The 15,701-nt window shown below is 41.7% G+C and overlaps 1 protein-coding gene across 2 annotated transcripts in view; it reads right to left on the bottom strand.

Moving 5' to 3' along the window:
* The window catches only part of TOR1AIP1 (torsin 1A interacting protein 1), a 35,308-nt gene extending 32,343 nt beyond the window's left edge, over window positions 1-2,965 (bottom strand). Inside the window, exon 1 of one of the 2 annotated variants that reach the window (XM_035010556.1) lies at window positions 2,198-2,965. In XM_035010556.1, the coding sequence (XP_034866447.1) occupies window positions 2,198-2,693 (496 nt within the window). In that variant the 5' untranslated portion in view covers window positions 2,694-2,965. The remainder of the gene's footprint in view (window positions 1-2,197) is intronic. The other variant, XM_035010555.1, reaches the window with a different exon arrangement.
* Window positions 2,966-15,701: the final 12,736 nt, after the last annotated feature.

Genomic DNA, 15,701 nt, shown 5'->3' with positions numbered 1-15,701 from the left:
ATGTATTAAAAAAAAGTTAGTTATATAACTGCACTAGGCTCTGTGGCAGAGTCAATACAATGTAACCTATTTATTGCCTACCATGTGCAAAGAGATCTTCAGATATAGAAGGAGATAACTAACTTCACAAAGATGATGGGATCTTTATCTTCAGGAAGTTTCTAATCTTAAAAGAGATAAAACTAAGTGGGCTATCGACAGATGAATGGATAAAGAAGATGTGGTATATATATACAATGGAATATTATGCAGCCATCAAAAGGAATGAGCTCTTGCCATTTGCAACGACGTGGATGGAACTGGAGGGTATTATGTTGAGCGAAATAAACCAAACAGAGAAAGACATGTATCATATGACCTCACTGATATGAGGAATTCTTTTTTTTTTTTTAAGATTTTATTTATTTGAGAGAGAGAGAATGAGAGACAGAGAGCACGAGAGGGAAGAGGGTCAGAGGGAGAAGCAGACCCCCGCTGAGCAGTGAGCCCGATGTGGGACTCGATCCCGGGACTCCAGGATCATGACCTGAGCCGAAGGCAGTCGCTTAACCAACTGAGCCACCCAGGTGCCCGATATGAGGAATTCTTAATCGCAGGAAACAAACTGAGGGTTGCTGGAGTGGGGGGTGGGGTGGGAGGGATGGGGTGACTGGGTGATAGACACTGGGGAGGGTATGTGCTCTGGTAAGCACTGTGAATTGTGCAAGACTATTGAATCTCAGATCTGTACCTCTGAAACAAATAATGCAATATATGTTAAGAAAAAAAAAAAGAAGAAGAAGGTAGCAGGAGGGGAAGAATGAAGGGGGGGAAATCGGAGGGGTAGAGGAACCATGAGAGACGATGGACTCTGAAAAGCAAACTGAGGGTTCTAGAGGGGAGTGGGGTGGGGGATGGGTTAGCCTGGTGGTGGGTATTGAGGAGGGCACGTTCTGCATGGAGCACTGGGTGTTATGCACAAACAGTGAATCATGGAACACTACATCTAAAACTAATGATGTAATGTATGGGGATTAACATAAGAATTAAAAAAAAAAAACTAAGTGGGCTAAACTGTCTTGAGTAGCTACAGCCTACAGCAACTTACATCTCTTTAACATAGTTTTCAAAATCAACGCATCTTCAAATGTGTCAGCACTTCATGTGTCAGCAGGTACAAGCGTTGCCTATTACTCTGCTCTGGGCTGAAAATCCACCTCTTCATACCTATCAATGGGCTACCACTAACTGTGTAATTCCATTGTGATTAAAACCCCCGGATTTTTAGCTCCTAGGTGCCTTACATGCGGCTAACACGAAACTTCACCTGTGACTCAGTGTTAGATGGGGGAGGAGGAGGAGGGTGGGAGAGGATGGCTTAAGGGAGTTGCTTCACCTGTGACGTACCTAAAACTATACACTCGCTTTGCCAATATCCTCTCGGCCCATTTAGTGGAAAACTAATTAAGAATCTCGTTTTGTCGAGCTACTTAACCAATGAGATCACATGGAGGGCCCCCAACGTGGCGGGCGAAGTTTTACAGAGACCACCATACTTGAGAAAGAGCTCGAGTTTATCAGGCATTAGGGATCCTCAAGCTCAGGATAACTGCCTTACCCCACCTCAGTGTAAGTATTTGGGTGGGGTCTCCAGTCAACTCACCAACGAAGCTCTCTCTCGAAACGCCCACTCACCAAATTTCCCCTCCCTCTCCCCCGACCTGGGTGGCGATGTAAAAGGACTGGAAGGTTACATCGGAACCATAACTCTCAGCCGGGGTCTTCTGGCCTCCGAGTTAGAGGAAATGGAAGTGGCTTTGGTAGCAACATCCGCAGGACAGAGGGAACCGAAGTGAAACCGAGCCTGAAGTGTTTCCCTGTCCCGCCACCCCCCCAACTCGCCACCCCCTCCCCGTGAAGGCCTGCAGAAAGAGGCGATTCGGAGCCCCTTGGGTCGATGCCCAGGGATGCGCAGAGCTCCCCGCTCAGGTCGCTCCGCCCGACCGCCTTTCCAGCCCTCCCGCCTCGGGGCGCCAGTCCATCCACGCCGCGGAGCCACCCGAGCCCGGGCGGGGATGAGCTAGGCGGGGATGAGCTAGGCGGGGATGAGCTGCGCGGGGACGCACGCCCGCCCGGCACGCGCAACAGTCCGCTTGCGCCCGCGCGCTGCGCTCGTTCCCCGGCTCACCGCGGAGACTGTTACCTCCGGCGGCCTCACCTTCAGAGGAATGAGAGTCCCGTAACCCTCTCCTGGTCGTAACCGGAGACGGCTGGAGCAGGGGCTGGTGTGACTGCTGCTGCTGCTGCTGCTGCTGCTGCTGCAGGCGGGTAGTCCTTCGTGTGTTCATCTCCTCGGCTCCCGGGAGTCGCGGCTGCCTCCGCTGCCGAGACCGAAGGTAGTAGGCGCTTTCCCTCACTTCCTCTTTCGCAGAATCAGGCCGGAACTCTTCTAGCGGGACTCGTCTTCTCGCCGGGGACTTTTCTTTGGCCACTCGGGGCTTGAAGTCGCCGTACACTTCTGGTGGCTCTTCTGAGAACCTCACTTCCCGCCGGCCGTGGCGCGACGGCGAAGGAGTTCCGTACGCAGGCGCGTCACTGCCGCCGCCATTTTGAGGGGCGAGCCGGCGCTTTCCTTCCCGTAGGGGGGCTCGGGGTGTGACGTACATCCCCCATCCTTCCCTCCGCGGCTCCGCCCGCCGCCCGTCCCCCGCCATGGTTGTTGACGTAGCTTGAGTCGATCGCGAAGGTGGTTTTGGGGTCCTTAGATTCTCCTGCCGTTGCTGGCGACGGCTCTTCGGGGTGTTGGGCGGTGGTCGCGGCGGTCAGGGAGGCAGTTGAGAGTCACCGGGGCCGCCGCCTGCGTCGTCGCTGCTGTGCTGCAAACGCGCCTCTGGGCCCATGGTGCGTCCTGAGGGCTGTGGGAGAGGCAGTGCCTCTGCCGGGTCAGCTGTTGCGGGTCACTCCCGCCTCCTGGCTGAAGGCACCAAAGAGGAGGAGAAGAGGGAGGACGACGTCGCTGTCCTTGGCCTTGGGGGAAGGAGGGAGGGAGGGGACGACGGAGAAGGGACAATTGGCTGGGCAGATTGTTTTTTCTAAGCCGAGCTGCTCGTGGCAACTGTTGCCCGCACGCAGGAGACGCCGGTGCTGGCCCCCGGTTCCGAGTCTCTTGGAAAGGCCGGGCGAAACTCGGTTGGAGAAGTTTCTTTCCTCGCCCCCAGGCTGTTGCGCAGCTTTCCTGGAACCTTTTTGATCTACGCTAGCTCAGCCATGCCTTTCTAAGTGTTTCTAGTAGGAGTGATGGTTTAAAGACACTTCTGCAAGTGCCATCTTTTCTTGGAAAAATTTTTAGTTTTAAGGTCCTTACGAAGGCAGCCAGTTTTAATTTTTAAGTCACCTGTTGAGAGTGCAAAATCGTATCTACAGACACGCACTCGGATGGATTTACATTTGCAGAATTTATGCAAACAGTCTTATTCCTGGCTTTCGTATAAAAACTGTCACTGTTCAGAAACCTTACTAGTGCTGTGTTACGGACTTTGAGAAATAAGCAAATACTTTGATTAAATAAGAGCAGTGTAATTTTAACTTGTAATCCATTATTTTGATTTTGATTTTGGGTATGATTTGATCTACTGAATTTTACTTAGGGTTCCCTGCCTTCAGTTTACCGAATAAGAAAACATGGTAGGGCGCCTGGGTGGCTCAGATGGTTAAGCATCTGCCTTCGGCTCAAGTCATGATCTCAGGGTCCTGGAATCGAGTCCCGCATTGGGCTTCCTGCTCCTTGGGGAGCCTGCTTCTCCCTCTGCACCCCCCCCCCCGTCTCTCATGAATGAATAAATAAATAAAAATCTTTAAAAAACAAAAAAAGAAAACATGGTAAGAGCTATTTGTTTCGCCTCTCTATACCATATTTATAGATGTGGCTAACCTGCAGTTATTTAGCCAAATTTAGACATGGAGAAGGTCAATATTTGGGAGAAAGATTAATATTTACCTCAAATATACACACTTGTCTTTTTTTTTTTTTTTTCCAGATTTTATTTCTTTGACAGAGAGACAGCGAGAGAGGGAACACAAGCGGGGGGAGTGGGAGTGGGAGAAGCAGGCTTCCCGCTGACCAGCGAGCCCTATATGGGGCTTGATCCCAGCAGTCTGGGATCATGATCTGAGCCCAAGGCAGACACTTTAAGGACTGAGCCACCCAGGTGCCCCCACACTTGTCTTCTTGAAGGGCTTTCTAGAATTGATTTTAGTGAGTAGATTTAAGAAATTGTAATTTGGGGAACCAACTACAATGAATGATTCTGAAAACTTTGAAGATGTTTATTTCAGGTATTTTAAATCATCTTAGAATGTTTTTCTGCGACTCATTTGCTTAAACTGGGCAAAAATGTCAATTTAATGAAATCTTCAGGTGTCTTATGTTTTCACTAATAGTTCATAAATTTGGCCGCAGACACAATTACATGCTTTAGAGTCACCCAGATTTTAGCCTGTCAGGAGTTTAGTTTTGTTTATAATATACAACATAGCCAAAGAAACTGGAGGAAGAGTGACAAAGGAGATGCTACTATTTTTTTAATCTTTCACTTTAAGGGAAAATTAAAAGTGTATTCTCCTTTGCCAGTTTGGGTTAAATGATACAGTGTTTGGAAAATTTGTGGGACTTAATTCTTCTCTGATAAAATGCTGAAAAGATTGATACTTGGTAATATATGGCTTTGATTTTATTTAAATAATGATTTCTCTATAAGGTGCCTATTGCTCATTATTAACATAATAAAAGTTTCATAATGTAATTATTTAAAGGATATAAAACTATAGTATTAATATACAAAGTTCATACTATGAACATTAATGCATATTTAAGTACCTCTTTAAAACATTTACCAGTACAGTTTTTTGGTTTTGGTTTGTTTTGTTTTTTTTTTTTTTTTTTAAGATTTTTTATTTTTTTGACCGAGAGAGACACAGTGAGAGAGGGAACACAAGCAGGGGGAGCGGGAGAGGGAGAAGCAGGCTTCCCACCGAGCAGGGAGCCCGATGCGGGGCTCGATCCCAGGACCCTGGGATCATGACCTGAGCCGAAGGCAGACGGCAGACGCTTAACGACTGAGCCACCCACGTGCCCCACCAGTACAGTTTCTATGTAGAAACTTGGACACAGACTTTTAAACTTAGGTTTGGGGACTTATTAAAAAAAGAAAGGACAAGAGGTTCTATATATTACTGAACAATCAGATTAGATGATCTTCATATTACTGAATAATCAGTACTGTGTTATACAAAATCCTTGTAAAGGCTTAGGAAAGAAACTAATGGCTTTGGCTTTCCAAAGAAACAAATCAGGAATCTTAAAATCAGAGGCGCATGGTAACTTTAACACATATATTTGCTTAGGATTTTCCCTCTTTTGTCTAGGTAATAAGAATACATATTCCTAGCTCTGCCATACCTGTCTCCCACACCTAGCAACCTTACAAATAACTTTCGTCACTGTGAGGTAAAGCTAAACTCTTGTCAAACCAGATTTTCTGCTGTAGATGTTTTCCAAACTACAAGGGTGGCCCAAAAGAGGTGACATTAGAGGGAGTAGATTCATAGCCAATAGTCTAAGGGACTTGTTGGGTCACCAATACCAAGAAGGGGCATGAGCTCTGGATGTTAGTTCGGGAATTTGAGATATATAGAGGAATTCAGTGGATCACAAGAGAAGACAGGTAAGAGAAGAAATGATTATAACAAGGAATTCATATATTTATCAAACATCTGTGTTGCCACAGCATAGATGTTTGATAAATGTATGGATTAAATTAATGTGTATTCTTTACCCTTAGGGAATTTGCCATTTATTAGGGGAAAGATATACCAAAAAATTATAATTCTGATTAAATAACTGGCATCAATTTATATACCTAGCCGTTATCCCTAGGTCTAGAAATCCAGTGTCAACAACAATGGATTTCTAAAGTAGCTATTCTAAAGGAAACATTTTATTTTAAAATAATGTAATTTTTGTACATGAGTTTGTTTAGGGTAAGCATTTACTGAGAAAGCATCTATCAATTCTTTGTGCATACATTTCTGGTCAGGTAGGGAAAGAACTTTATATCTTAGTAGAAAGGCAACCTTGTTATTAATAAGTTAAAGATAATTAAAATATTAAGAGAAAGTAAAGAAATAGTAGCTAACTCCATTTATTCCCCATTCTCATGAGTGATAGGAAAAATATTTTAAAGACTGTTAATAAAAATGAAAGCGTCTAGCTAGAAATGTTATACTGAAATTTAAAAGAGTTAAATTCAACAAAGTGAATGGGATATAATATTCTTCCACTTATTCTTTGTTGAATTAGAAATTGCAGTCAATTACTAAGCAGCATCTAGGAGTGTTCCCAAATTCTGTGATTTCTGCAGAAAAAATGAGAAGATGAAAGCACCAAAAATCACCACTACATGAAGAATCATTAACCAAATAAATATTTGAGCTTCTGCTGTGTACTAGACAAACCCTGTTCTAGGTGCTGAGGATATAGCAGTGAACGAATAGACCAAAATACAACCGTCCCTGCCTTGGAATTTACATTCTATGGGAGTCAGATAAAAATCAAAGTAAGTAAAATAGTGTATCGGTCAGAAATGTTACGGAAAAAATGAGGAAAGGAAAAGTGAGCTTTAAGAGGAATTTCTTCTGTGTTGTTTTGTGTTGGTGTTGGTCAGGAACAGGAATTTTAGACTTGATTGCCTATGACCGATCATGTGTTCTAGGGTAAATTCCTTGCCCTCTCTCAATTTTCACATTTATAGAATTCATCAAAATAATAGCTATTTTTTCTTCATCATTTACTACTATCATTTAGCAGATACCCTTACGTTCATTAATCAGCACGTTTACTCACAATAACCTTATGAGGTATGTAAGAGCCTTGTTCCCATTTGACGCGAGCAAACTGAGGTTTGGATTAAGCAACTCGTTTGGGGACACACACGTAGTAAAAGTAGAGGCTGAGTTCCAAGTCACATCTGACTGGGGCTTGCTATTACTGGGTAGTGCCCCTCACCGAGTTGGTTCCACGGGTTCCAGCTGTAAATCTGTAAGTGCTAGAGTTGGTGGTTGTCTTGCAGGGGTGCGTTCCTTCCTGTGGGTCTGCAGGGAAACTGGCCCCGGGCGGTTCTGCTGCGCGAACTCACCACGCCCCTCGCCCGGGCTCTGGCGGGTGGGTGGGGAGTAGAGGGAGGGGCGTGCGCACTGGGAAGGAGGAGGGGTGGGCCGACTACCAGTCCCAGCATTCCGCGGGCTCCTCCCCTCCCCACGGAGGTCGTGTCACGTGGACAGGGACTGGGACGACATTCTGATCGGCCGCGTCCGAGGAGGGCTAGAGCCGGCGTCGTGGGGCAGAAAGAACACCCGAGGGGCTCCCCTGATGTTGACAGTTGACGGTTTAAGACCCTGCTAGAATTTGTAAGTAGATAAAATATATATACAACTTTTCCATGTGCTAATATTTGCTCAGATATCTTCTTTGGAAAGATTTTTCCAAAATGATTCCTCCCCACCCCCACCTCTCTATCGCAAAATACCTTAAACGGAACAGTTTGGGGGCATATTTTTGTTTTGGAGTAGAAGAAGAGAAATCAAATCCTATGAACATTAAACAGATTAAGGTGGGAATAAATGTTTGGTTTGGACTTTGAGACGAGGAGCAGAATTCTTATAAGGCTCAAAATACAAACGGGTAATCGGCCAGTGTAGGTGGCGATTACTTCCTTTACCTGCGTGCCTAACAGGATCTCGTTATTCGTCATCTTTATCCTTATAAAATAGTACTCTCCCCCCACCTTTTTTAGCCTTAATGGTGCTAAAAAGGGCCAAGTTTGAAGTTTTGGTAAGACCCTACAATTATTACTTTGTTTACACATTATATATATCTTCTCAGTTGCATTTCATATCCGTTGTGAAAGTTTACCTCTTTTTCCTTCAAGAAAGTGTATAGTACTCTATCAGTAGTGCTTGTTAGACCTTCTACATAGATACAGGAGTTATCTTAATCTAATTCTACATACTGCTTCTGTTTCAGTTTTACTTGTCTCTAGGTTTTAGAACATTTTATTTTGGATCTGTAGGAGAAATCCTTGTCTCTATTTTTTTTAATGAATTGGGGCTGTGGTGGGGAGCAGGGAAAAGAATTAGGGCCATGGAATCTATCCATATTTATCAGTTTCATTTTTTAAAGCACATGATTAGCCTGTATATGGCCAGTGGAAAATCATTTAATGAAAAAAGGAACTTCATGGTAGAAGAACTAAGAATGTTCTTGGAAGTACCTGTGTGGATTACAACGGTTTGAAGACTGACGTTTGCTATGGAAACTTCAAGTGAGAGCCTCTCCTCAGTAATTTTTATTACGTTGAAGGCAGAGTCCACAACTTGATTACCACTTTTACTGCTTGTTCATCACATAATGATGAGTGACTCACTTAAGCTCTGTTTCATTTATCTTCCTTACCAGCATAGAGAAAATACTCGCCTGAGAGCCGAGTAACTTACAAATTTAGCTAATAATATTGAGGATTTGGTTTTTTTTTTTTTTAAGATTTTATTTATTTATTCACGAGAGACAGAGAGAGAGAGAGGCAGAGGGAGAAGCAGGCTCCCAAAGAGCAGGGAGCCCGATGTGGGACTCGATCCTAGGACCCTGGGATCATGACCTGAGTGAGCCGAAGGCAGGCGCTTAATCATCTGAGCCACCCAGGCGCCCGATTTGGGGGTATTTTAATAATGTATTGTCTTGTATGTAATTTGTTTTTGCCTAAGAAGTTATTTTAAACTGTATACCATGGAAATCCACGTTCCTCTGAAGTGCCACTTAAATTTCCTGAAGGGAAGTTTGCTCAGAGAGGCCTTATCTGCTTTCTGTTTCTCATTTTGTATATGGAATTTAATTGTGTTAAGGGGCGCCTGGGTGTCTCAGTTGAGAATCAGCCTTCGGCTCAGGTCATGATCCCAGGGTCCTGGGATTGAGCCCCACATCTGGCTCCCTGCTCCACGGAAGCCTGCTTCTCTCTCTCCCACTCCCCCTGCTTGTGTTCTTTCTTCTCACTGTCTCTCTCTCTGTCAAATAAATAAATAAAATCTTAAAAAAAAAAGAATTTGTGTTAAAATTTTGTTAGTATTCTACATCTTATGGCTACTATTTGTCCCAGAAGACGTAAGTCCACATAGTGACCATACTTTAAGTTTTGCACAGCAAATAAGCTTTTTGTGAATAAAGATGATGGCCTCAACATTCGTCATGAGTATAGAGTTTGGAGTCAGAGCTGAGTTTGAATTCCTGTTCTGTCACTGTGTGACTTGGGCAGTCTGCTGTATTGTTCTGAGCTCTTTTTCTCATCTGCAAAGTGGAGAGTCATAGGGTTATTTGGAGTATTAAATGGGACAGTTTAAGGACTCAATAGATGGGAACTGTAATACTAATTGGGCTAGGGGCGCCTGGGTGGCTCAGTCGTTAAGCGTCTGCCTTCGGCTCAGGTCATGATCCCAGCGTCTTGGGATCAAGCCCCACATTGGGCTCTCTGCTCCATGGGAGGCCTGCTTCTCCCTCCCCACTCCCCTTGCTTGTGTTCCTGCTCTCCGCTCTCTTTCTCTCTGTCAAATAAATAAAATCTTAAAAACAAAAACAAAAAAACCTAAAAAAAATACTAATTGTGCTACTTTGCTCTTTACTAACACTAAAGGAGTTGGTCCATGATTTTGATAATCAAAATAGAAAGAAAATTCACCTATAATTTCAACAGATCAAATTTTTTTTTAAATGTACTCATTTAGCCCTTGACTGTAAGTATACATAATGTAAATGTAATAACCTTTTTGCAAAAAGTCAAAAATTTAAAAGATTGGTTTGTTAATTTCTGAGAGTTTTGTTTTAATTATATAAGTAGAGCTGTCTGGGTCTGCCTTTATTCTGATCTACTAGTGAAGAACCAGCAGAACTTTCCTTTAGCACAGTTTCCACTTGCTCTCCCCATTCCAAAAAATAAAACCTCTAGTGGCACTGTTATTTAGTAGTTCAAATAATAATAGTTTTTGAGGGCTGCTTTTGTGCCCTCATAGTGGCAAGTGTAGCACGTTATCTCTTTAACCCTCACAGTGCCTCTTTCTCTAGGTAGTGTTATTCCTTTTTGTGGTTAAGAAAACGAAGGCATAGAGATGAGTTCACCAACAACTGCTCAGGCGCAGGCAGTCTGACTTTAGAGGACAGTGCTGCAAGGGATTTATCTTTGCAGCTTCAGTGTATGGTTGTTAGGTCATATATGTAGGCAGGAATTGATCCTGGAGGCTGAACTTACAACTTCTTTGTATAAAAGTATAACGGTATCTGTAACTACTGTAACCACTTCAAAAAAAATTTTTATAGGAAAATAGTGAAGAATAGGGAAGTATTGACTGAACAGATGAGGCATTCACCTATAGTTTTATTAGTTGTGTCAGTGAAAGTATGATTTATATACAAGATGAGTTATTAAAGTTTTCTTTTTTTATTAAACATAGGGTCTTCAGTGAAGGAAAACTTCTTCAAAGCAGTATTTCTCAAACTTTATAGTGAAGCCTTAGAATCATTTGACAAATCTCTTAAAACATAGCCTGCACCAGCCTCTCAAAAGATTCTGGTTAAAGGAGGTCTGGGGTCGGGCCCAAGAATTTGCATCTCTAATATGCTCCAAGATGACGCTAATGATTTCCAGCTAATGAGTTTAGTAAGAAGACAAATATTAGTGGTGGCTCTCTAGATTGTTGGTTTGACAGTGAAACTGGTTTTTAAGCACTATCCTTTGCTAAAAGGACCGAGGATATTTTTTGAAACATAGTTGACTCCAGAGCTGAAGCAGGGAGCCTGGAACATCTTGCAGTGCTTGAAATTAAGGAAATGCTCAAAAAAGTTTAGGGGCTTGTTGAAAGGACACAGGAACCAACTTGAAGGAGCTTCTAATGGCCAAAGTTGGACAATTTGAGCAACAAAATGAATAATGGTAGTATTGGATTTTAAGGCATGGAACAAAGTAAGTATCCATGTTGAATGGATATAGTCTAATAAACAAATGGAAGAAGGGACAACTCTTAATGAAGAAGGCCAGTGAATGAATGAAAAGCAAGAAGTAGAAAATCATCGGACACACAGCACTGTAGTAATTATTACAGACAAAATCCAACTGTAATGCTAGTGGATGGAAGTTTGAGGAAAATCAGGGTATTTGCATGGTTTGAAAATATCTCTCCTAAGATAATTGTTAGCTGCAAAGGAAAAATAGTAACTTGGCAGTGGAGATACCATATTAACCCAATGATTGAAGTTAGCATCACCTGTAGTAGGACATGGACATCATGAACTCGGTGATATGATGCAGTTAGAAGGATACAACATCATTTCTGTGGTGGTATTCCTGCCAAAAATGCAATCTGGTTATCTTTCTTATCATGAGAAAACATTATACAAATCCAGATTGAGGATCATTCTACAAAATAAGTGACGATTACTTTTCAGAAGTGTCAAGGTCACAAAGACTAAGTTCACAAAAGACAAAAGAAACTGTAAAGACTAAGAGACTCAACAGTTTAGAGGTTCAGGAGAATTAACAGTTAAATGCAATATGAGATCCCAGATTGGATCTGGAACAGAAAAAGGACATTAATGGAGAAACTAGTGAAATTTGAAGTCTGTAGTTTAGCTCTGATTTGTACCAATGTTTTTTTTTTTAAGATTTTATTTATGAGAGAAAATAATACTGGCATATTTCTTTTTCAAGATTTTATTTATTTATTTGACAGAGACATAGCGAGAGAAGGAATACAAGCAGAGGGAATGGGAGAGGGAGAAGCAGACTTCTCTGAGCAGGGAGCCCGATGCGGGGCTCGATCCCAGGACCCTGGGATCATGACCTGAGCCGAAGGCAGACGCTTAATGACTGAGCCACCCAGGCACCCCAATTCTGGCATATTATGACAATAAATATGGTGCAGAGGAGGGGGCAAGACTTAGAAACTTACTTTTAAATACAGCTACAAATAGCTGTGTATTAACCTTAAAGGTTTTACTGCTGGTGTTTGAAATTGAAACTGTAGATAGACTTTGAACCATGACTTTTGGTCCATTAGAGCAAGGTCAATTGAAGTGTACGAATAAATGTCTAAAGCAGTTGTTCCCTTTTAGGGTATGCTAGCAGTCCACACATACACCTGTTTTGTCTGTCCGTTCCTGGAGTGAGAGGGGAAACATTCAGCAGCTGTTTCCTAACTCAGGATCATTTTTTTTTTGTTTGGCTCGTGTGTTCTTCATAAGAGGGAACAGTATATGTGGTAAGTCATGCTGAAGATTGTTATCCATGTGTCTTCTCTAACTGATTTCAAGACTACCGAATTAGAAATAGTTCCTCACAAAATAGTCTGAAAACTTTTTAAGGAGCATTTATTTTCATAATATATTTTTAACAAAATTATTTTAGATTATGTGAATTTAAAAAGAAGATTCCTGTTTATCCCCATGCTCCTGAATTTCCTGTCATATAAATTCCAAACTATTTAACAAAATATGAAACTTGAATCGTTTGACTTTGTGTATGAAACATATCAGAGAAATTGTCTCATAAAAAATAGGTATTTTTGATTATTGGTTAACCTTAGAATATAATACTCCATGGAAGAAAATAATTAAAATGGGAACTCACGGTTTAAAGCATTTATACTTTTTCTGTGTATCTGTCTTCTGATTTTATATATTATATGAGGAGTTAGCAGAGGCTGAATTCTAAGGGATATGTTTGCCTGGAGAAGCCACCCCAATCCTGACTCAGTCTGAGACTTACATTATCCTACCATAAAAAGAACAAGAGAATTTTTGTCTGTCAAAGGCAGATTTGAGCTTGCTTACTAACATCCATTCAGGAAATAGCAAAGAATGTAGAATCAGGATATTTAGAGAAGATAATTATTTAATATGTATCAAGCTGCCATTATTAGTAGATACAAATTTCAGTGGATTAGAGTTGCATTTTCATTTTGCAGTTAAAGTGCTATTTTCTAAATTTTGTCCTAAGTTTCAGGAAGAATCTTAAATTTACTGTAGTTCTTACACACACAAAAACCTGATTTATGTTTTCCTTTTGTAAAGCATTTGTGCAGTAGAGAAACTTTTTAAACTTTCGTTTTTACCCACTGTTGGCAGGTTAAGAGGTTTGAAAACCTTGATTCTTCTGTGGGCCTTCCAGAATTTCCTAGGAACTCTACATGCAGTCTTTTAGTATCTATCTGAAGGCCTTTAGCCTTTACCCAAAGCATCACTTCCAATCTGGATTCCCTGGACATCTGGAAGTCCTGTAAGATTTTTCTCTATGTAGCCGTAGTACTTGGCATTGAGCCAACTACGCAATGGCTCAATGGTCCTACCAACTAAATGGTTGGTTTTCTCAGTAAACAATTATGTTTAATGATCAATAGAGAAATGGTGGTTCTCAAGGTATTTTCAGCATTTCTACAAGCCTAACAGTAATCATATATTTACTTTAAATCAGCTGCTTTTAACGTAAGCTGACAACGACTTGAGGAAAGAAACAAATCCAGAATATCTAAATCTTTCCAACTTTATGATACAGGCATTTTGAATATTTATCTGTAATTTAAAATACTGAAAATTTCTAAACCAGGGCTAGTAACAATAATTATCTTTCTTAGTTTTGATTGGCAGATTGACATTGGCAGACGTCGGATTAATAAAAATGAGAAAATGAAATTATTACAAGAATGCTGGTTGTTTAGAACATCCTTCCAAAATGAGATCTGAGGAGGGGTGTGCTGGGATAAAAATTACATTTGGTAGTAAAATGATTAGGAACCATTAACAACCTAATGGTTTTGGGGAGTCTAAAAGTATTCTCTTTCCAGAAAAAAGCGCAACTGTACCTAAAAAATCTCGATGTAATTTCAGGGGATTCGGGACTCCCTAAACCTATCCTAGATCTTTTTCTGTGGTTGTGGAAAATTGTGGTAGGTGATTTTCTCCACCCCCACCTCAGTATCTACGCACCACTGAAGAGTAGCAAACAGCTTGTGAAGGGGCTTTTTAAAGCTTAACGGTTGCTGTTTCAAAAAGGCGGTATCTTCGGTAGCTAAGAGAACAGGCTCTGGAACCAGTCTGCCTGAATTCAGGTACTGATTTCTCTGCAGTGACCTGTGACCTTCGCAAGTTGCTCAACCTCTCTGTTTCCTTAACTATAAAATTGATTATTGTAAGGATTACATGAGTTAATACATGTAAAGTACTTAGAACGGGTCGCGGTCCTTGGTGTTCGTTATTGTTAGTAAGCATAATTATCTCACAGACAAAGGATTACTGTGGAATACCTGGCCACGTGAGGTTCTCTGGGCTACAGCTTACTTGGAGGAAGGGTTCCTTTTTCTAATTTAGCACAAAGGCACCATGTGAAATAAAATCCTTGCACACAGATGCAGGCCTTGTTGGGAATATGCCTAGATAAACTTTCTTTTCCATACCAGCATTAGGTAGGCTTCTTTTATTTTTATTTTTTTAAGATTTTATTTATTAGAGCGAGTGAGCACGCACAAGCAGGGGGAACAGCAGGCAGAGGCAGAGGGAGAAGCAGGCTCCCCGAGGAGCAGGGAGCCCGATGCGGGACTCCATCCGAGGGCCCTGGGATCATGATCTGAGCCGAAGGCAGATGCTTAACCGACTGAACCACCCAGGCGCCCCAGGCTTCTTTGATTTCTATGAAGAGATAGTTGCTTACAATTTTATGAGAAAAACGAAGATCTATATCCTTCCTTTAAAAAAAAAAAAAAAAGATTTTATTTATTTGAGAGAGAGAGGGAGGGAGCACAACCGGGGGAGGGGGGTAACAGAGGGAGAGGAGAAGCAGGCTCCCTGCTGAGCAGGAAGTGCAATGCGGGGCTCCATCCCAGGACCCTGGGATCATGACCTGAGCCGAAGGCAGACGCTTACCCGACGGAGTCACCCAGGCGTCCCGATCTATATCTTCTGTAGTCTCTTTTTTCCTCCATATATTAGTCGTCATCTGGGCAAAGCAACTACTGCTGCTCCTCTTGGCCACAATGTGGAATTTTGGTTTTGCTAAACCTGTTTTTCTAGCCCATTGCTATTTCCACTCTACTCTTCTACAATTATAACATATTGAATAGAGATTTTGTAAGCTGTTAGGACTTAGGATACAGTGAACCTTGTACCTCCACTGAGTTAAAAAAAATTGTTTTTTTAGATTTTTTAAATTTAAATTCAATTAACTAATTTATAGTGTATTATTAGTTTCAGAGGTAGAGTTTAGTGACTCATCAGTCTTATATAACACCCAGTGCTCATTGTATTGTGTGCCCTCCTAAATGTCCCATCACCCAGTTACCCCATCAGCCCACCTCCCAAAATTATTATCTTTGAAATAGTTTGTATGCCCTCCCCAATCATATCCCCTTTCTTCTCCCATCAAAGGTAATGATCATCCTTGTGCTTATCCTTCTTTTCTTTATAGTTTTATTGAATATTCCTAAATAATATATTAAAACTCTACATAAATGGAGACTGTATAAGTGTGTGTGTGTGGAAGGGGATGTTCTACTTTTTATTTTTTTAGCTTAATATTCTTGAGTTTCATCTGTGTCTGTATGTGCAATATTCCATTGTACAGCCATAATGACGGTTT

This window comes from Mirounga leonina, unplaced genomic scaffold (assembly GCF_011800145.1).
Source record: "Mirounga leonina isolate KUSES-001 unplaced genomic scaffold, KU_Mleo_1.0 Mir_154, whole genome shotgun sequence".
Classification (NCBI taxonomy): Eukaryota; Metazoa; Chordata; class Mammalia; order Carnivora; family Phocidae; genus Mirounga; species Mirounga leonina.
The sequence above is the reverse complement of the archived record's forward strand: the minus strand, read 5'-3'. Positions and strand labels throughout refer to the sequence as shown.